This window comes from Anser anser (assembly GCF_964211835.1).
Source record: "Anser anser genome assembly, chromosome: 4".
Classification (NCBI taxonomy): Eukaryota; Metazoa; Chordata; class Aves; order Anseriformes; family Anatidae; genus Anser; species Anser anser.
In genome coordinates, this window is record NC_139724.1 from 46,829,372 (window position 1) to 46,851,605 (window position 22,234).

The 22,234-nt window shown below is 40.5% G+C and overlaps 1 protein-coding gene across 7 annotated transcripts in view; it reads left to right on the forward strand.

The window, feature by feature from the left end:
* Positions 1-22,234, forward strand: part of PTPN13 (protein tyrosine phosphatase non-receptor type 13) — a 115,233-nt gene that overhangs the window by 29,305 nt on the left and 63,694 nt on the right. For all 7 annotated transcript variants that reach the window (XM_083833852.1, XM_083833854.1, XM_083833851.1 and 4 more), the window contains 4 exons: positions 2,572-2,741; positions 7,268-7,333; positions 9,739-9,924; positions 12,661-12,754. In XM_083833852.1, the coding sequence (XP_083689978.1) occupies positions 2,572-2,741; positions 7,268-7,333; positions 9,739-9,924; positions 12,661-12,754 (516 nt within the window). The remainder of the gene's footprint in view (positions 1-2,571; positions 2,742-7,267; positions 7,334-9,738; positions 9,925-12,660; positions 12,755-22,234) is intronic.

A 22,234-nucleotide genomic window follows, 5' to 3' on the forward strand; every position in this document is an offset into this window, starting at 1 on the left:
TAAAATCATCATCTTGTACACAATTGATGATTTTTCCTACTGTATCAAACAGGTATCTTTTCATGGGTGATACAAATGATGATAGGCTTAAATCTTTTTGAAGCTAGGGGTCAGTGGGGTCCCCATGGGGAAGAAGGAAAGTATGTACTGCAGTCGAAGAAATGGTGATTAATGTCTGCATCAAGTTTTTCTCCTGGCCAAATACATTTCGTGTTGCTGAAGTAGCTCAGCAAATGGAATTCTTCAGTGATTTGGTTGTGCGTTTTTTTTTTTCTTTTCACAGCTTGATGAATTCAGTATTTGGAAAAATAGTGACACTGGACAAGCTCTGGAAACAGAAATAAACTTGTACAACACTTGTTAGTTCACCCATGTGTTTTATTTACTTTGTCTTATACTGATGTTGGTAGGTTCAAGTACCATACATTGCTTTGTCTCTTGAGTTTTTTATTTTAATATGATAGGAAAACCCTCTTGCTCCTGTGTATCCTCTCTGAATAAGAAGAGAAAGATCATCATGCAGGGTTTTATATTTGTATTTTGTATATTTTTTAGGGTAGGTTTTTTTTTTGTTGTTGTTGCTTGCAGTGAAGTGTGCTGGTTTCCGTGGGCAGCTCAGCAGTTCTGTACAAGAGCTGAATTGATTTAGCCTATGTGATCAGAGCTGCCTTCTGCAGCAATTACTTGCTTTGGATCCAGAAGATGAAGGCAGAGCAATGAAGTATGTCCCCTTGAGGCAGGAAGACTGAGAGCTTCTCTTCTATGTCATAAAAAGTGAGGAGAAACCATTTCTGCAAGGTGAATTCTAAGCTTTTCATACGAGCTTTTAGCATAACACACTGATGAATTAGAAAAAGTGTAACAAACTTTATGTAACCAAATTGCTATAAAGAAAAAAAACATGAGTCACAGGGTAACAAAACAGCATATATCCTATGCTTTTTTTGGCTTGGGTTTATAAATACAGTATTTTCAAGTTACTATTGAGTGGGGACTTCTCTGTTCACATGGAAGCTCTAAAAACTTTCAGAAAAAGTCTGTTTAAGTACAAACATTTTGAAGTGAAAAGCACAAGTTTTTACAGGTCCACTTACTAATCGCTCTCAGGTGTTTAAACTTGAAATAATTAATTCAAGTAGAGTATGCAGAATCTTCTAGAATGTTTGTTGCCCTCAGTGGTTCCTTTTCCTTTGTAAGGGAAAATTCTGTTTAGGGTTTTAAAGAGTGTTTGTAACACTGAGTGTGCTAGTCTTAGGTTGAAAAAAGTATTAGTGGCTTCTCTATTAAATTATTTTTTCTGCATGCACTGGTGTAGGAGGGGAAGCTTTGAGCTGCAGGAATTCAAAATTGGACATTTTTCTGGATAATTGTGCTAGCCAATTAATAATACAGTTCTGCTTCCCACGTCAGAGAATATGGGACGCCTAGAAGCAATTCCTTGGCTCTTTTTGGAGGAAGGGGAATAGAAGGAATGGAAGGATGTTTGCTAGATCCTTTTACATCTGATACCTGCATGCAGTAATTTAAAACGTTTCCTAGGAGATTAGAAATATTCTAGATTACAAGATAGTTGAACAGCCTGGGCACCAGCACTGTAGGAGCATCCTGAGCTGATAGGAGAGTGGAAAATGTTGTTAGTGGTGGTGCTGAAGTAGGAAACAATTGTTCTGCTGTTGTTGCTTGTTATGTAGAGGAGGAGGACCGACCTGTCCATCAAATGTGGGTTTCCTCAACTCTTTGAAACAGAGTTAATTTTTATTTTTACAGCGTTAAAAGCTTGTGCCTCCTTCAGTGAAAGTGAGCTATATTACTGTTAGAAACGTAGAAAAAATCTTTTAACTCCAGAAAATGGAAAAGGAAAGTGTTCTTTGCTCTAATTTCAGTTTGTTCTGCTGTTCTAAACTAAGATTTGAAAGGAGGATCTTACAAAGGGATTGTGTTTATTCTTTGCCCGCTTCCGCTGCTGTCTCAATTTTTTTTTTCTTATTTTTCAGTTCTGAAAATACTTTTTTCTTTGGGCTGGATCCAACTGTAATGTCCCAAGACTTCTCTGCTTGTCCCAGTCCTATCAGCTAGTCTTAATATGGAGTATTCCTTTTCTCTGCTAACCTTGTCTTCCCTCTTCAGATCATTGCTGCTACAACAGTGCTATTAAGATAGCAGTTAACTCTGTTCTTAATGCAGGATCTCACCTTAATGACATGCATCCTATAGCATTTCATAGAATCAGAATTATAGAATTTGATCATTTTAGTTGTCAGCTGTGTTTCAGACATGAAATAACCTGAGGACAGGAGATCCGTGACATTTTAGCGAGCTCCTCATGACCTTGGTGATATGAATAATGGCACAGAACTAAAGAAAAAAAAAAGAAAAAAAAAGAAAAAAAGAGATATTACTCTTTAGTGTGATGAAAATTGGGGTTACTGTTGTGGTTATGAACCGTCACAGGTGGAAAAGGAAGCATTTTGATATTCAATTTGTCTTTGAGCTAATAAAATTACATCAAGGAATGCCACAGAACAATTTTATGTTAATTTGGGGCTTTTTCTTTTCTTCTTTCAAATACAGCTGATCCTACTGCTCTGGGATTCATCATTTCTCCATGGTCTCTCCTGTTGCTTCCATCTGGCAGCGTATCGTTTACTGACGACAATGTGTCCCAACAAGATCTGCGAGCATTCACGGCTCCAGAGGTTCTGCAGAACCAGTCTCTGTCATCTCTCTCAGACGTGGAAAAGGTACGATACCTCTCCCATGGCAGAGAGCAGCTGCCTTTTCCTGTTGATGAGTTCACAAAATGGCTTTAAGCTGACCTTTTTGTCTCTGCAGTATTCTTGATTTCTTTGCTTGATTGTTGATTTATTTTGTGAATGCAAGAATCAGATTCAGCAAAGCAGGATACAACTGCCAAGCTCTGCAGTCATAGTATTGGAATTGTTTATCTTGTTTCAGGAGAGACAACATTGTTGAAGATAGTAATGTTGTCTCTAATGTAATCTCTGAAGTTAACATGCAATACAGGCCTTGAAAAACATCAGAAAAAAACATTCTGAATGGCACATTTGTGACATTCTTCAGAATTGATTGTGTTCTTTGTTCCATGCCGGGATTCATTCAGTATGGTACTTTTTTCTATTTGAAAAAAATAGAGAGCAGTTAATATTTAAAGCCACATTGTGATGTTTCTTTATCTTCAGGAAAGAGATCATCAGAAGGACCTCTGGCTTGTAAACTTGAGCAGGCAGCATATCAATAAACAATGACCAAATACTGGCATTCAGCACATACACACTTCTGATTAATCCTCTCTGATTACAGATGTGCAAATTTATTTCATGATAGCAATATAACTGCTTGCTGCAGGGTGATGACAAAATCAAGCCTCTCCACTGCAGCAGTTGTGTTGCTTTTTGTATTGGGAAACAATTGTGTGTGGAAATGTACAAGCTTTGGCTTTACATAAGCAAATTCTTCACACAGTCACCTATAAACTAAATAAAACCCTTTAGCTTGCGGTGTTCCGTCTTGGCATTAGGTTGAAGCTTCAAGCTTTGGGCTTAGGATAAATTAACCTGGTTTGTGAATTAACTCTGCTTAATTTCTGCAAGTGTATTGTCCACACTGGCAGGTGAAAAAGGAACTGTTGCAATACCCTGAGATGGTAAAAACACTTGAAAAAAATGAGCTGCTCCCATTCTTGTTCCCAGTTTAAAGCCTGGCAGATAAATCACAGAGCTGTGCCCCCAGTGTGGTATTCATGTCTGGGTGCTTCCAAGATATTGATCCTGTAGGGCTATTTGCTTGCTTGTATGGCAGGGAAAAACTACCTAGAACAAGGAAAGGAGGTTAATCTTCACTGTAGAGACACTGGTGAAGCACTCCAATAATGGTAAAACAATATCAAACATCTCACTTGGGGAATAACCTAGCAAAACTAACAAATTTTACTCCTGGCATAAAATTGCAACTCTAAATAGCAATCTCTTTTCATTTCTTCCCATTTTATTGTATAAACACTTGAGTCTTATCATGGCTTTATTATTTGGAGATATTAGAGCTGATAAATAACTGGTCTGTGCATCCTTTTTTCTGCTCGTTTCCCTTCACATTAGCAACATACTGTGCGTTGGAGTGTACGCTGTTTATTTGTTGTGACTTCATGTTTCTTAGGTCTTGTTTTGCACATGCTGACTTAATTTGAAACCCATTTAAACCTCTTTTTTGTTGTTCTGTTGCATCTCAGCATAGTTTGCTAGACTCATCTCATGGAAATCTTTGGTGTTTTCCTCTTTTGGTTCTTGTTCTGAAATCAGGCCCTGTCTGCAAGTTGGGCTTTCTTGTTGCCTTGTTTCTTCTGGCCTCTGATCAGCCAACAACAGAGTCGCATTCAGCTCTTCAGCTATGACTTCACTTGCTAGCCGAATGGAACAGTGTATTCAGTGATAACTGTTGGACAAAATGATAGTCACTCAGTGAATACCCTTTTGGTTCTTTCAAGACACTCGGTCAAATTGAATACAAACCAAGCCTGATATAATTGCAAGCCAATTGGAAATGCAGTTAGCAAACCATTTGAAGTTATAATAAGAGACGAATCTGGGAATTGAATTTGGCATTGATTTATATATTGTGGAAATTATTACAAGTATTGTAAAATGAAGATGAACTCAATTTTTTTGAGTAAATGCTTTAATTTTTAAGGGTGCATGTGACGTTCTTCAGTCAAAGATTGCTTCTTCTGGAGAGACAGATGAGTGTTTTCCATTAGTACTGCACAGAACCACCTATTATTTATGGATCGTTTGAAATTACCAAATTCCTGTTTTGTTTTTTTTTTACAATACAGTTTTTCAGGAGATCATCTTTGCCTAGTTTGTCATGCATGCATTGTCTCGGGTAAGGAACTTGATGTAATGCTGCACAAATGTCAGTTAGCCATAATCTTGTAAACAGGCTGGTGTAGGATTTCATGTCCCCCACACCCTGACTTTCTGTCCCGAGCTAAGGCTGTCAGACCATAATAAGCAGTTAGAAATTTGTTAGGGGAAATGCCAAACGCCAGTCGAGCAGCAATATTGTTATTGATCTGGTTCTGAAGAGAAACTGTATGAAATAGGAGGGAGTTACAGGATATAATGCGTGCAGGTATTACTTGACAATCCAAAAGGGTATGTAGGTATGTAGCAGATAGATTTTTGTCTTATGTGTAGTAGTGGCTTGCAAGCAACTACACAATGCTGTACTTACGAAGCCTCCAAGTTCACTTAAAACTTGAAATACGATGGAGTACCACATCATAGACTATTAAACTTATTTTTTTTTTGTGAAAGCTGGTTTCGGATAGGCTAGTAGGGTAGCATTTTTTGTAGTAGTGACAGTCTTTGTTTTGAGGTCTTATAGGTTGTGCTATAGTGTTTTTGCTGAGGATGCTGCTGAGGATGACATGCTTCTCAGTTTTAGAACAGAATAAAGCCACGGTGACATTCTCCCTTCTGAGCAAGAAGTTCTCTGTGGTTCTGCTCCGGCTTCCTCACAAAAATGCCATGTCTCTGTTTTCCTCTACCTGCGTAACCTTCTTGCACGCTTATCTGAATGCATGAACTGGTCCCGTTCCCCTCCTCAGTGTTTGTTCGCCAGCTGGACTGAAGCGTGCCAGTGAGGAATCTGCGAATCGCTGCTGCGTGCTGGTGGAGGCCGTTCTGTCCTGCTGTGACTCTCAGGCCGTGCTATAAAGGCCGGCCAAGTGATCTGAGTGGCAGAAGCTTAAGGTTGGAGTGCTTCTCGGAGTGTGTTCATTTCCAGTGTTGTCTGAATAAAGCCCATTGAATTTAAGAGAGCAATTTTTAATAATAGGTTACTTCTACGTGTATTTAGTAATTACTTCCTTACCCTGTCCCAAAGCAGTGTATTGCTTTTCTGAATACATAAAACAGAAAACGTTTCCTTATTACATGAGAAATGTAAACATACATTATACTTGTGTTCTTGGCTAAAAGTCTGCACAGCGCAGTAATGTTAGTTAGGCCATTATCATGTAGTAGTTATGAAAGACATTATAATGTCTTTCAAGCGGTCTGATCTAAACAGGAAGACATTTTGGCATCACCCTCTGAGTCTTTGTGAACACATTTTGTACGTTAAGAGACTTCTCAGTGCAGAGATAAATTCTCATGTACAACCTTAAGCTAGTACTAGACACATAATTTCTAACAATTCTACATACTGAGTTTGGGAAGAAGAAAATGAGCATCACACTGGTTCTGTTCACTCCACTACCTTTGTCCAGTCGATTTACTTGGAACTTTTTAAAACCTGTATATGAAGTTCCAGAGCCTGAACAGATCTTGTCAATATACCTAGGACTTAAGTAAGATGTTTTGCTTTTAGTTGGCAAGGAGGTTGCCTTAAATGAATCATCCCTAACTTATCACTGTCCCTGTAACTGTTGTTCATGGTCTGCACAATAATTTAATCAGCTGCTTGCTTGAAGTTACATAGATATTACTAATAACCTGGTAGAGAGTCATCACTAGTGTATGCTACTTGCATAGTCCAGAAAAACCATTTTTTGTTTTTATTTTTTTTACTGCTGTTCCTTAGCTGTATTGTTATTTTCACAGTGACCTGTTTGGATTGTGTGTATTTGTAGTCTGAAATCTGCAATATTTGAAGATTGTGTTCCATGTCCTGAAGGATTTAATATGTTCAAGATGTATATTAATATCATTGCTGTTGATATTAACTGTTAATTATGAATGTAACGATTAATGCCTTTGTGCCTTAAAATACAAATGATAGATTAAGGTGACTGCTTTATGCATTAATGCTTTTGTGTTCATTACATTTTTTCCTTTGATCCCAGTCCTAGTAATTTCTTGACAGTAGTAGCCAGCTGATGGAGTCCTGCTAAAGCCTGCCTTGCCTTCAGACTAAAGGTTTCAGGAGCTTTAGATACCACCATGCAGTCTGTTCCCCTGCGCCACTGCTGACACAGATACGTGTGATTCTGCCTTCCTTAGGAGATGAACATGTGAAGCTAAACAGCGAGGCCAGCGGCACTGATTAGATACAGTACCTTTTGTTGCAGTAGGATTTACTTCTCTAGCTCTCAGGCAAAAGAAAATAAAATATCTGAAATACAGATGAGCTTAATTGCCAAGAAAGTATATAGGCAAAGTGACACTAGGTTAGTTGCTCTGCTTTGAAGGTGCTTTGCATTTCCTGTGCTGTTCTGAGTTGATAAATGTCTTGTGTTTTATTATAGGTGCATATTTATTCTCTTGGTATGACACTCTTCTGGGGAGCTGACCATGAAGTACCTCAAAGCCAAGTAAGTTTGAATTTGGTTTTGTTTAATATCACGGTCTCAGACTTGGTAGTGTGACCACTTCAACATGTGAATTAACATGACACGATGTCCTCGTGGGACGCAGAAGAGTGTGGCTTCCTTGCTCTACTTGGAGCTTTTCCCCGTGGTGTGTAAGACTATTGTTGTTAGCTTGCAGAAAGAAGGTGCTGATAGAACGTCTGTCAGTTTCCATGTAGGTATATCTGGGCTAGTCTATCCTGTAGTGTCACAGGCGGAAAAACAGCAGTTAATGCTGCTGAAAAATACTTGTTTTGTTTTAGGCTTATGTATAAAAATAAACATTTAAGTAACATTGTTGATTTACTCATAATAAAGCAGCTTGTGATCTCTGCTGCTGTAATTTCAGTGAGTCTGGAATTGTCACGTGCCAATACTTGCCTTGCACAATGGCCAAGAAAAAGGGTATGAATTGCTTGGAAGAGGGAGTAGACTTGCTACTGACTTGTCAGCCACTGCAGACACAGTCGCAGACTGCTTAGAGCTGAATGTTATTGCTCAAGAGGTTATCTCCCACACCCAGCAGAACGCCTTCACTTAGTTGTGGAAAGAGTCTGGAATGCCTAATTCGTCATCTGGCTGGGTGCTCCCACCTGCTCCCAGCTCAACTGCTTGAAGGCACTATCTAAAAGGGTGAAAAGTAGGTGAAATGCACAGAGAGAGCATTTAATGAGAGACTTGGTGTTGAGGGATTTGACAGAGCATTGTGCAGCTCAGGGAGCTGAGCTATTTCTGTTTCGTGTTTTGGTTCAGTCCTATTTATTGGCGTTATGTTTAAGGGTAAGGAAGGAAATTTTGAAAGGCTTTGGGAGCTGAAGTGCTCGGTTTCTAAAATTTTCTGTACCAGAGTAGTAGTTGGGTTCTAAGTCCTCCTGCTTTGGAAATAGCTTCCTGAATGCAGAAGTCACAAAATTTGATGCTGACAGTTATAGGGATACTTCTTGGTAGTCTACCATGTCTGTCCCCCAAACTCCACTGTTTTCTTGGACAGTTATCCCCCTTCTTTGCTCACCTGCCTTGTAAGGGATGAAGGGAGCAGTAGCAGGAGAATGGCTTGAGATAGGTGTTCAGCAGAAGGTAGGTAGGAATGAATTTTCTTCCATGTTTTTGTTCCTTCCTTTAGTATTAGATTGTAGCAACAGTTTTATAGTAATGCAGCAAGAAGAAGTGCTTTCTCAATGCTCTCTCTCGCTCAGTGTTTTTCCAAAGTATGGTGTGGTGTGGTATGTCTGGAAAGAAAGGGGGAGCAGAAGTACAGAATTTTCCACCAAATGTTCTGGTGCTCTGACCTGTGGAGGTAGTAGAGGCAAAAGGACAGGCTGTGTATGGCATAACTTTTAAGTGTTAGTTTGTATGTGTGGAATTTCACTGTATTTTATTTGTCTGCATTTGTTGGTTGATGGGCTGCTTCTCTGCTGGGAATTTGGTTGAACTGCAAGAATGATTTGTATGATTTGGGAGAAGAAGTGCTGGAAAAATAGGTGGGAAAAGCCTATGTTAGTTATACCGGGGTGATCCAAAAGAGTTATTTATGGCACCATTTAAAAAATAAATCAGGAGCACTAACACAGGAAAGGTGGGAAGATTATGTCTTAAAATGCTCTATGTCAAAAAGCACACGACAGAGCTTGTGCTTTGTAGATAACCCCCCGCGATGGGACAGTTGCACAGGGGGAAGCTGAGTCCTCAAGTACTGGTGGCTCCTGAGAACAGGTGTTATCTCTGACCATTGCGCACCCTGTGGAGTTGTATTCCACTGGCAGTGTGCTGGATTAACTGGTTGGGGAGAGGACAATCAAACCTAGATTGTTCTCCACCATATGTTTGTTTTTTTGACCAGTGGCTTTGCTGCTTGAGACCTTACTTCTTTATTGATAATGTTTGGTGGTGGCACTGGACTTTGGAAATGCTGACCCAGCTGGAGTGAAAAAATATCCAAGTGTGGAATTAGAGAAAAGTAGTGTGGCAGACAGAGTCTTACAGAATGATTGTAATGAGGACTGAATTTTATGACATCGTGACTGGCAGAGTGTTTAAAAACAGCAAAGACCTTTAAGCAAAACCCTTTCACTGGTAATTAAGCCCTTGAGAAAGGAAAGTGGCAGTGTCCTGATGGTACAGATCAGGCAGCTTGTAGGGACCATACTGTTGTAGGAGCCAAATCTAGATCCTGGCTGATTGTCCAATGACTGTAACTGCAACTTCTTACCACCTAGATGGTGACTTCCACATTGGCACTCATTTGATGTAGGCAATAAGCCTCATGAATAGTCATTTTATTACGTTGAATGTCTTTTGTTTGTATGTGTGTGCTGCAGGTGACAATTAAAATTGATTCTCACCTCCCTCCCATTTTTGTTTGTCATTAGCCTATCAAACTTGGAGAGCATCTCAACAGCATACTCCTCGGCATGTGTGAAGATGTCATTTATGCCCGTGTATCTGTACGGACCGTTCTGGATGCCTGCAGTGCCCACATACGGAACAGCAACTGTGCCCCTTCTTTTTCATACGTGAAACAGTTAGTCAGACTGGTTCTGGGAAGCCTGTCTGGGGTAAGTCTTCGTACGCATCTGAGGGTTAAGGGAGATCAGCAGGAAGAGAGCTAAGTTGCTAAATCAGAGTCATTGTGCAGTCATTCTTCCTCTTGTTTGACCATGTTGCAGTTGTGATAAGGGGGATTGTTGAAAGGGAAAAACTCTGAAATTGTAGGAAGAGAGTTGTTCTCCTCTTGGTAACAGTTTGTGCACTCGACAATTCTTCCTGGAATAAAGATTTAAGCTGCTGTTGCTGAGGAAGATAGTTTTCTGAAATGGTTATCCTCTTTGGAGGAGAAGTAGGAAAAAACATAAGCTCTGGGGGCAAACATTAGACCTATTCCTACTTGAAATGCTGCAAAAATGGTGGCTGTGGTGTTTCTGTTTTATAAGTGTTCTTGACTTTGGGACAGTCAATGATTATCTGGAAGAAGGACTTCTTAGTCAGTGTGCCAGTTCTCTTGCACTTCTCCTCAGCTCCTGGATAGATAGGATTTTGTGGAGGACTTTATTGTCTAATGATGAGAAATGCCTTGAACTCTTGTAAGAAGTGAAGCATGCTACATGAAATCATCCTGCAGAGTTACTATTCCTGACAGGCGTCCTCTGCCTTCACCTAAACCATCACAACGTAGCCACAGATTAGTCAAATGACTTCAGGCTCTGAATTCCAAGGAAGGCCATAAATTGTCAATATTGTTAAGATTGTTCTTTTGTCAGTGCTTCCTTTTCCTTGTGTTCTGTTCATAATTCTAACAAATGCCAAGGAGTATGTTTTTGCTAGAGTGATATGCAGTGGTGATCTTGAGTTTTATCCTGTTCTATACTGTTGAAACTCTATCTCGTAGAGGTTACACAAATGTAAAAAACTGGTGTCTAGAGACGTAGCACTGTAATTACAAGAAAAGTATTTGAGTTGATAGTACTGTCATTTAACAATTTGTTTTATTATTTAATAGTTACTTAGGCTCTTTATAAATCTGGTTTGGAAGTTCTTGCATGATGTTACAGGTCCCTGTGTTTGTCCAATGTTCAGCAGAAGCTGTCTGTGACAGGGCTCTAGAAGCAGCACTGAGTCGGAGTTCCAGATTTGTCTCATGTGTGAGGTTATGTCTGTCAATCCGGTTTGCTCCTCGCTGTTAAGTCTGTCAGTCCAGTGCTCCTCCCTGCAATGTCCAAACTCTTGTGCAGCTGCCAAATGGATCTGGCTTGTGATTCAGTGGAATGAAAGCCTTCAAGGCCTTAATCACTGAAGCTACTAAAGTGAAGATCTAAATCTTAAATCAGGCCATGAGCTATAGAAACAGCCAGTGTGGAGAATTGAGTCATTCATTTTCAGATTCTTAATGGCCCTTTTTGCTTAGCAAATTTTCTGCTTTTCTGCTCATCTTGTCTTTGTCACCAGGCTTGCAAAGGGTCTCCACAGTTAGTGTGACAAACTGACTGGCCTGGCCAGCCAAGGACAGCAGTGGTGGTCCTAAATGCACGTGCTGAATCTAGCTGCTGGGTTCCCGTACTGTGCCAAGTACGGAAGGCAAGGACCAAGGAGCAGGACTGCTAGACGTTATCCAGCATTGAAGCTTTGCTAATATTCTAATTTTCCTCTGGCAGAAGTATGTCTTAATCTAAGTCGAGGCTTTACAGTTGAGTAGAGCCATGTGTTGACAGAACAACAGCAACATAGCTCTGCTTCTGGGTTTTTCTGCGCCTTAGTTAGCCCTCCATGCTGGTTTTAACATTTTAACTCTGTATGTGTCCTTGAATTTCAGTTTAATAAGAAACGCACGTAAAGCTGTTTTTTCAGAACCAGAGTAAACTTTAGTGTGCCTCTGATCCTGCCTGGGCTTTTCAAAGGTTGGAGGAGCCTGAGCTCTGCAATAGGTCCTTGGGTGATATGTGAAGCACAGTGAGAGATCCTCTTGCATCTTTTCATTTGATGTTAATATCCTTTGTAAGGGGCAATACAGCATAGGACTGATTGAACCTGTTTCATGTTGAGTTGCACAGTAACTGTGATGGATAAAGCTCTTTGATGTCTCCATCCCACCTCCCAGCTAAGCCACTGTCTAGGTTGGGCTGATTGCCACCATATCAAAACACCTCAATGAGAAGTCTTTGTTACAGGAAATAAGCTTTTTTTTTTTTAATGAATGATTGATTGTGTATGTAAAAATCACTTCTTTGGAGAAGTGGTGTTTAAAAAAAAAAAAGCTAAAAATTAGTAATAAGAACAGTGAATTTTGGAATACAAAAAGAACGTGCCTGTGGGGATAAATGTAACTTCTCACAAGTGCATAAGGTATTACATACAAAATAAGTTGCTTGAGTTATCAACCAAAACCTCTCAGGTACGAGACAGTTCTCTCGATCCTGTAGAGGACACATCGGGCTAATCACAAGTTCCAGTCATGTTGCAACGATGGAACGCATAAGGTTTTCAAGTGGTGCTGTCTCTGGAGTTTGCAGGGATGGATGTATTTAAGTTTCACAGTTGTGAACTTAATTCATACTTACTAGAAAAAAGTCAACCAGTTGTGTGCTAAAAATCCTGCCCTGAGTATTCAGATGTCAGTACTACAGGGGATGGTCTCGCTGGTGAAACCATTTTTTCTTTTGAAACATTTGAGCCTGTACTCCGAACTTGAACTTTAATGTTCAATGCTACCTTGTGTTGTGCGTTATTTAATGGGCGCTAGTTTAATGTTACTATGAGTTCTTTCAGTACGTAACTAGGCGTCATTGCCTGTTTTGCAGATGGATCAACTTGCTTGCAATGGAGATAAAAAATTGCAGCCAGACAGGAGCCAGGCTATTCGGGAGAGGCTGAGGGGGAAAGGACTTCCCACAGGTAAGTGCTTCCTTGCAGGGAGGGTCATGGCAATAACAGCCCTGTGGGAGACCACATTTGCGGGGTAGATTTTGCAGCCAAAGAAGCTGAGTATTGGAGCCCTTGCTCACGGTAACAGAGCCCTGTTGGTAGTTCCATGTCTAACAAAGCACAGACAATGTCAACAAGAGAAAAATTGTTTCTAGAAAATACACGTCTTTTTCTGGTTCTGTTCCTGATGCTAGGAACAAGGTGGCCAGAAGTTTTATTTCAGGGGAGGAGAAGTTTCAGGCAACTGGAGGAAAAGGAAGCGGCTTCTCTTAGTTCCTTCATTTCTGTGGGCCCTGCTTTACCTCACTGTAACGCTCCTTGCATACAGCCGCTTGCTTGCCTTCTCAGGCAGCTCAGGGCTCTTCTCCCTGCACACAAAGCTTCTTGGTACCCCCTCTTTTTCCCTTAGCAGAGGTGGTGTGTGTTTGTCAGAGTTCTGCTGTGCTTTGGCAGTGTGAGGTGGACGTGGAAACAAGGTAAGGTTGTAAAGCTGCTTCAGGGAGGTTAGGAAAGAGGAAAAGGGGGAGGGAGGGAAACGGCCCTTTTTGGGGACACACTGCCATTGTTGCCAGCGTGAAGTAAAAGGGATTAAGTGATGTGGGACAACAGCCAATTGCTGGCCAAGACTTTATTAGATGTTTCTGTTCAAGGTCTGTGGCAGCATGAGCTCTGTGCTAGGCTTTTCAGACAAGAGTAGGTGTTCTTCCAAATGACCAATCTCATCTTTTTTTCTGGAAGAGTTGTGGAGCGTTTTGTGATGTTCTAGTTGGGCCAGTCAATGTCATTGTGAGGCAGGCAGTGTGATGCGATAATTATCCGAGACCTTTACTGCTTTAAAATGCTCATCAGTAAATGGAGTACCTTGGTTAGCAGTATGTGATATCTTCCACAGATACTCAGCTTTGTAAATGCTAGCAGCACAGACTTTTCAGCTACCTTGTATTAGCTCTCTGCCTAGTTACCACTAGTAAACATGGAATGAAAGCGTGTTGCTGATGTGCTTGAGCTGCTCCCTCTGTCTTTTAGTTTGGTGTCCTCCAAAAACAGTAACAGTTCTCATCTCCTCCAGAGTCTTTCTGCAGCAATAGGAAGACCTCTAGGAATTCAGGGTTTGGGACTGGATCAATCCAGCTGACTGGATTTGTAAACAGTAGCATGCCTTCCTCCTTAAGCTCTTGTCTTAAAAATAATTCTTTCCCTGACTCCCATCAGTTCTGCAAAGGTTGTGCTAGAACCTTATTGTTTTGATTTGTTAAATTGTTAGTTTCTTCTTGAACCCTCTTCTATCCCAATTTCTAGTTTCGTCATATTCATGGTTTCTTTACACACCTTTGTTCTTCTGCAAGTACATACCATATTCCTCACCGGGCACTTTTCTTTTGCTTTTCAAGTGGATTCCCATCATCTTCAGTTTAATTAATAATTTGCTATGTAGCACAGCAGAACTTGATTTGAGCACATTAGCATTTGGCTACTACCTCAAGCTTGGTCATTTCCATACTCTCATTTCCATCATCTGTTCTGCTTTTGATCCCATGATTATCATAAATTGCCTGTTTTGAGAATGGTCAGAATGAATATTTGTTTCGTTCTGGAGGCATAGCAAGGTTGTTTTTAAACTCTGTTCTCACTGTACTAGCAACCCTAATTTTTTCTTTACTTTGTTCTCTTGCTAATACAGCTGAACAGTCTTTTGCTCTTCTGCTTTTATTTTTCTTAGAAAATGCTCTTGTCGAAGTCTGTGTGTGCTTTGAGGTTTTTTACTTTTCTGTTTATTTTTCTTACAGCTTTCTGGTTAAGCTGTTTAGCAGATGATTTTTTCTTAATCTCCAGAAGTCATGTTTGTTCCCAAAGTCTTAACTGTATCTTAACAACAAAGTTGTTTTTTTTTAGGTTTTACTAAATTTTGTAGATTGGTGCAATAGCTCCAGCCAGTATCTCCATGGCTTTTTGGCTCAGTATCCAGTCAAATAACCTCTCTTTAATGCCTGAAACGTTTTATGAGGACTATGTCTTTTGCTTACAGAGTATAGACTAGATGATCTAATTGGTGTTTTCCTACTGTATCCTCTGACTTCATAAAATGTCATGGCCAGAATACTCTTTCCTCTTATCCTTGCTTTCTTTGAATCACTTAGTATGTATGACGGTGCTTCTGAGATGTTTGAGAGGCATTGCTTTTTATTTTAATTAATGCAACATTCAGTTAGTATGCAGCGTCTGGGTCACCGAAGGGCTGTGGAGCTGGAAGTCTGGCTGCTGGGTGCTCACTTGCCTTCTGGCTCTGCCTGAGATTGCCACAGTGCCAGGCAGAACAGGTTCCCTGCAGTGTGTGAGCTTGTGAAATTACCAGCTCGGAGAGGACTGCCTGAACAAATGGTTCTCTCAGACTGAGGTGTCCAGCTGAGTCAGCTGCTACAGACCAGAACATTGTGGGTTGTTTTTTTTTGTTGTTTTGTTTTAGGTTCTGCCTATTCTGATTCCATTCCAACTTGTTTCAGTTTCCCTATATCACATTAATTACCTGTGGAACTCTGTTTACTTATATCTTTTTCCCTAAAGGGCTTAAAACCATCTTAGTCGCCCCCACAGACATTTCCATTTCAACGTCTGACTTCAGTCCCATTCCCTGGTCCTTTTTTTTTTTTTACTAGCATCATCTTAATTCTGTATGTTTCCATCTTCAATATATGCCTTCATCTCACTTTGCCAAGCCCTCAGGGAATATAGACCATCAGAAACATATGGAACAAGACATCCTCATAACCAAATGAGCTCTAGCTATTTTCAGTTCCACGTGGCATACTTATTGAATCATATATTTGAAAGTTAGGGTGATCCCAGTGAAAAGGGTGTCTGATATTAATGAGTGATAGCTCTCATTTGATTCAGGGCTATCTAATTCTTTGTTCTATTTATTGATTTACAATGAATGCAGGAGTATCAAAATATTGCTGCGTCTAACTTCAGATTGATGATCAGTTATGCTGAGTTAATGAATATAGAGATGGTTCAGCTGAAGAGAGATGTGCTCCTAGTTTCAGTCTTTGAAAGACTTAAACATGAACTTTAAGATCAGTTTTGCAAATCTCGGTCATCCAAAATTACAGTTGCTGGGGCTTTTTATTGGCTTAGGATAAATGTTTTGAAATGTTTTTCTACTTCACGTGTTGAAATCAGGTATTTTGTTCTCCTGTATGCCAAGGTTGGATGTTTTCAGTTATTTATTTCTGTCTTTACATCTTAAGTACAATTATTAAATTATTAAATAGCTTCATGCTAATATTCTCCCCAATTAAATTTATTTTCTGTCTCTTTCATGACTCACTTTCTGTGGTTATTTTGGTGAATGAGCTTTATGTCGGGGCAGACTGCAGAAGTAATTCATTCTAAATTAATATTACAGAATGTTTGCTTTTAGTCAAGTCATACTCAGAGCACAATATTTAGGAACTGACTTAGCCAGCAGAAATAGAAACAGTAAAACCTGGTGTGAGTCATCTGAACATATGAGTTATTAAGGTTTCCTGTTCAAAACACTGTCAACCTTAAGAGTTTTCAAGAATTATTTGTGGAAGTTGTTTGATAAGATTCTTTTGGGGTGACAAAACAGCAAATAATTTTCAAACTCTTCCGAACATAAAGCAAGAATTAATTCACCCCACTACTGTTTTTGCTAAAAACTATAGCGTTCATCCCTCAAAAAAATGTAGCCTATTTAAAACTTGGTTGAAATCTCCGTAACTTAACCAGGCCTGGGAGTCTGCTTCCCAGCTCTCAAATAAATGAAATCTTGCACCAGAGAAGTATTGCTGTGTCTCCTTGTGTGTTTACTTATTAAGTTCCACCTTGTGATCAGGATCTGTCTGCACCAAGAGCAGACCTTTGAAAACATACTTGTCTTTTCAAGAAATTTAGCTACCATGTTTCTTGGCTTTGCTTTCCTATCAGAATGCTCTTCAGTGTGACCTTGACTCCTACATCGTGGAGTCTGTCCCAAATGAACCTTGTGTGTTTTAGTGCTGCAGTTTGAGCCATCAAATTTCCAACCTTCATCTCTGTCAAAAGCATGTATGCCACCTTATTCTGCTTGTGATGACTTTAAAGTATCATCCACGTTCACTTTGTCTCTGCGTAAAAGGAAAGTGGAAAGAGGGAAAAAAATTCTAAGTGTTGATGAAGTGCCTGTTTAATTAGACTATACACTCTGTTAAGTGCAGCAAAAATGGTAGGTTTTGTAAACCAAATAAAAGATCCTCAGGCTCCACGAAATCCTTTTAATTTTAACAGGAATACTAATGTTCAGTTAGCTCTCTCCAGAATATTTATTGCTTATATGGCTGCCCAGCAAAAACTCACAGGAAAGAGAAAATAAGCCATTTTGATTTCGATCCAGGGAAATTAATTGCGGATTATGTTTTAGTACCCAATCTTGATGAAAATGTAGCTTTTAGTCTATAAAGAAAGAGTTTATAGTGATCACCTACATATGTGAACTGAAACAGATTTCATTTTCTTGCTAAATCCAAGCACAAAGCTTTCACTTACCAAAAAAAAAAAAAAAAACACCAAAAAAACACAGAACTTTATTCCATTGATTTGAGAATCTCTTATCTGGCAATCTTCACACACACACACCCTGCCCATCTTCCTGCTATTAGAAAAACAGAACTGAGTAGGTGGGAGAAAAATTTCAAGAGTTGAACAAAACAAAATAGAAGCCAGATGAAGATTTTTATTTTTTTTCAGTCGTTGTTTTGCACTCTAGAAATGGTGTCTGTTTTCTTCCAATACATTCGTGCATCCTGCAGTTCTGGTGGTCGGTGGTGGTAGAGATCTTGTGATCTTCGGTATAATTGCTGCTGCTTTACTGAGCTTCCAGCCTGGCAGTGCTGCTGGTGGTGCTGAGGGCAAACTCGGAACTCTGGGACAAAATGAGAGGGAACGCAAAGACCCAGGAGTAAAGCAAACAGGAAATGTAAAATGCTGTCTCTGTGCAGAAAACGAGCTGTATGCCTGAGTTTCTTCTGCACTATGCCCAAATCTGGGAAGGGAAAAGCAGGGTGGACCTTTGCCTAATTGACTCAGAAATGTACTGAAAGGAAATCAAACCATAAGCCTTAGTAGAAAAAACTGCAACGTGCAGTTCTCTGTCCTGCAGAGATGCTGAGGAACAGGAGAGGTGAAATGCTGCACTTAGGAGGTGCAGCTTGGCAAGTGTCTCTCTACCACTGTTCTGAACAAGACTGGAGTTTCTGGAGCTGTTTAGGTTGTTTGATAGAGGAGCCATGCCTGTCCAAAGCCGAGCACAAATTGTTCTAAAGGATTTACAGCTTTGCTGTTACGCACAGCACTTTGAACAGTCCTTCAGTCCAGCTCATTTCGTCCTTGACAAAGAACACATTATTTTAGGAGCGCTTCAATCTCAAACTTGGAATTTCTCAACAATTAAAAAAAAGTAAGAGAAAGGAGGAGGTGCTGTTTCTAGCAGGCAACCCACAGGCCACAGCTGGCTCTGTGGTCTTCTGTTTGGCTCACAGCCAGCCCCAAAGGGATTGCAAATCCAACTCCTCCATCAGCTTCCCACTCACATCTGAGAAAGAAACTGCATTGTCTCAGGATAAGGATTTTTCTCTTTAGCTTTTCTGCACACTGATTGTGTGGGAGATGTTTTTTTAAACTTAGGCATAATCAGTTCCTCTTTTCTGAGCTTCCTGTCTAGCAGTGATGGTCTGCTCTTTTCGACACGCGTGGGCGACCTCTCTTTCTCCCCCCAAGCCCAGCACATGTGCATGCACATATGGGCGTACCTGTAAGCGTTGCTGAAATGCAGCTGGAAAAGGTTTTCTGTTCTTTACAGACAAAAGAAAGGGGTGATCAGAAAGCATTTCAACAAAGTCGAACTGAGTTTATTCAGTATAAATAGACCCAGTCTGTGTTTGCATAATGCTTGATCAATTGCCTGTACGATGAAGGTGTTACACAAATAATTGCAGACAGACTGAATTTAGGGAGGACCAGATGACAGCTCTCTAGCTCAGATGAAAATGGACAAGATTACTGGCAGTGAGAAAGACAGATGGTTCGTAAATAACACTTGTCAAAAAGGGTGTAGTTGCATTCATAGCTGAAGACTCCAAAGGAAAAAGGAAGCAGGCCCATGGTCATGTAGTAAACGTAACTTCGGCCTTTTGTGCTCGTGTGGAAACGTAGATTTGGGTTTTAGCACCAGAAGGGATTCTTTTTTGTGAACTCTTGGTGATTAATTGCTATTTTCATGGTACGTATTCCTTCGCTATATATTATACTTTGGAATCATGCAATTACTATAATTGCATTTGAATTATTTACAGTAATTATGAATAATTGCACTAATGTAAAATCAAGTAGAAGATAAACACCCAGGGGCGAGATGTGAAATTGAGAGCCCAGATACTGTTCTGAGAGTTGGTTTCAGCAGAAAAGTTCTGGGGGAAGGGGAAAGTCTGCTCCTTGTCATTGCTCACATGCTGCGGTATCTTAACTGCTTGTGGCTTGTCCTGTCACCGTTACCAAGATGTGGGGAAGCGCTTCTCTGTCCTGTCACATTGCTGGGTAACTGAAGCGTAGAGTAGCTCTGTGTGGTGCCGGGTGAGGAGATAGTTTATGTCATTAGTGGAGCCAAGAAACTTTGGATAGGTCTCCAGAGTTTCCATTAGAAAGAGAAGCCATTTTCAAAAGGATGGCACGATTCACGTTATGACCTTCCATTATAATTTCAAGATGTAGAAGTTGAATTATGTAGCCAGGTTCTTTTTGATCCTTAGTTGGATCTTTATTCTTCATATTTCGCTGGCAGTCCTGTTCTTTTTGCCACATTTCATCATAAAAGCTGAAAAAATAAATGTGATGGGTACACTGCATGTTGGCTCAATGAGTTTGGACTTGTGTATGCCATTCATCTGAAAGTAAATGTTTGGGGGTGTCAGAAAAATTCTGCACAAGTGCTTTGAAGACTGTTGTATTAAGGATGCACAGATGATTCCAGGCTTCCCTGTGCCGGCAGTGTACCATTAGGGAATGGTCGGCCTTGTCCTGAAAGAGGTTTACTGCAGTCATTTAAGACCTCCTGATGTAAATAGTACTGAAGTAGCGTGTTGTGCAAGTCCAGGAAGAACAGACAGAATTCCTTAATGGTTGGTTTTGTGACTTTGGAATTCTATAACAGTGCTTACAGAATTGAGGGGGGTGGGGACAGAATTATTACAAAAGGAAGAGTTGGCCTGGAGTGATGGCTGGTTGGCCCAAGTAATGATGATCCAATTTGTTCGCTGCTTTCTGCAGCCAAGTTGCTTCCGTGCTGAGAAGTTTTGTACCTTGATCGTCGTGTGGACCTCTGCTCTCTGGTGCCAAGAGCAGCATGGGCGTATGGCTGGTGTGAAGTACGGATCTTGCACTGTCCAGCATTGCTGCTCTTTTCACTCTCCTTCTCCGCATGCCCAACTTCAGCGGGCTTTGCACTCCTGGTCTTCTCTTTGCCTCTCTCTGAGGATGATTCTTCAACGCCTCACGTTGACACTGTGATCCAGTTTGGGGAGAGCTTGTTGGAATTAGGTTGAGAGGGATTTTTGTCTTGCAGAGGTGTGAAGAAGCACCAAGACTGGTGAAAAGCAGAGGTGGGAATGGGGAAGGTAATGAAGGAAAGAAAAAGGGTGTCCAAGAGAATTTTAGAGTCTCAAGAGCAAACACGAAGGCCATGTGGGTCGCTGTGGAAATGAGCTACAGAAAGACCTGCGGGCACAGTCAGTCAGCAGTGGGGAAGCAGCATGTCTCCTGCACTGCTTCCTGACGGGACAGCTCATCTCCTCGTTGTTACACAATTAGCTGAGTGAGAGGCCAAGCTGCAGCAATGAGTACTTTCCCGGTCACTGCTGATGAGACAGTGTTCCCGGCGTTCACTTTTCCTCATGAGGAAATGCCAGGTGGGTGGGTAACGTGGGGAACAGAAAGCACCTCTTGCATGCTGAGGCAAGGAGCCTTGCTGCCCAACAGCAGTTTATCAGCGGCAAACAGTGGATTCCTTCGTGTCTGTGGGTGCTCTGAAACAAGGTAATGCTTCTACACGCAGGGCAGTAAAGGACCTTCTGAGCCGGGGATGTTGTTCTGAGTTGTGACCAATAACATACCAGGCAGTCCTGAATTTACAGCACTGGTAGTTTATTGGAGTGACAGCTGTCTCTCTTTTCCTGCTTTGCTTGCCATACTTTTTTCACTAAGGTCTTGTGTTTGCAAATACTTCTTGTATCGGAGTTGGTTTTTTTGTTTGTTTGTTTGTCTGTTTGTTTTTTTCCATTTAAAAAAAAAAGTGAAAAAATTTTATTAGGGAGATTGTCTTGTTTTTTATTTTTTTTTGCCCAAGTATACCTTGGAACTGTCATTATCGCAGAGGCTTCTTGGAGCTCCTTTTGATTTTCTGTTTTGGTAAGACTCTTAAATAATGAAGTGTTTTGCTTTTTATCCCTGTCTCTAATGCCTGAGTTACAATCCTGTTTAGGATGCCTGATCTTGATGTAGATGTGCGTGAATGTGAAGTATGTGTTTGCAGAAGGGCTGTCATCACACTGTGCTTGATAGACAGTAGGAACTTGACAGTGAAAAATTATTTTTCAAAAGGCTTTGCTGTGTCCTTGAATATTGTGTGTAATTCACTAGCCTTGTGAGGGACATGCAGTCTGAGAGAAGCATAAGAGAATGACATGACATGAGATTTACCTGACCACAAAGATAAATATTCTAAATCGAGTTTAGGGTTGAAGCCATATTTATAAAAATATGAAGTGATGTGTCCAATTGTTTCAGAAGAGAAATTTGTTCTCATTGCCAAACACTTTAGTTTTATTCTTTTGAATGTCTGGAACATGTGGGAACCTTGTAATGGAGACATGTTTGGGCAATCAGAATCCTAACATGTCACCATCAAATATTTGGGGGGAGGGGTAAGATGCCGGGGGGAGCATTCTGGTTTTGTTTGGCTTTTGTTTTGCTTTTTTTAAGCATCTGGTTTTAGCTTTATCACAGAAATAGAAACTGAAAAGAAATAGTCCCCCTTCAAGTAGAACGTCAGAGTACAAAGGTACAAAGCCACAAGCTTTTAAAGCATTTCTAAGTGCAAGTATCAGCAACCTTACGGCATTCTCTGAAATTTGATGCAAAAGAATAATAGAAGTTCAGCTGAATACCACTGAACAAGTGGCAATTGATCTCAGTTGATTTTCAAGGGAGGAGGGACCGCTAGCACTGGAACCATCTCCTAGAACAGAAGATAGAGCACACGTATTTCCTCTGAGCCCACGGCTGTTTTCCTGTGTGAGGAGGGCTTCAAGACAGCTTCGTGGTCGAGGTTGTGTGTGGCAATATCACGTTAAGGAAGGGGCTCGCTCTAAGAAAGGCACATACATCACACTGTCACCA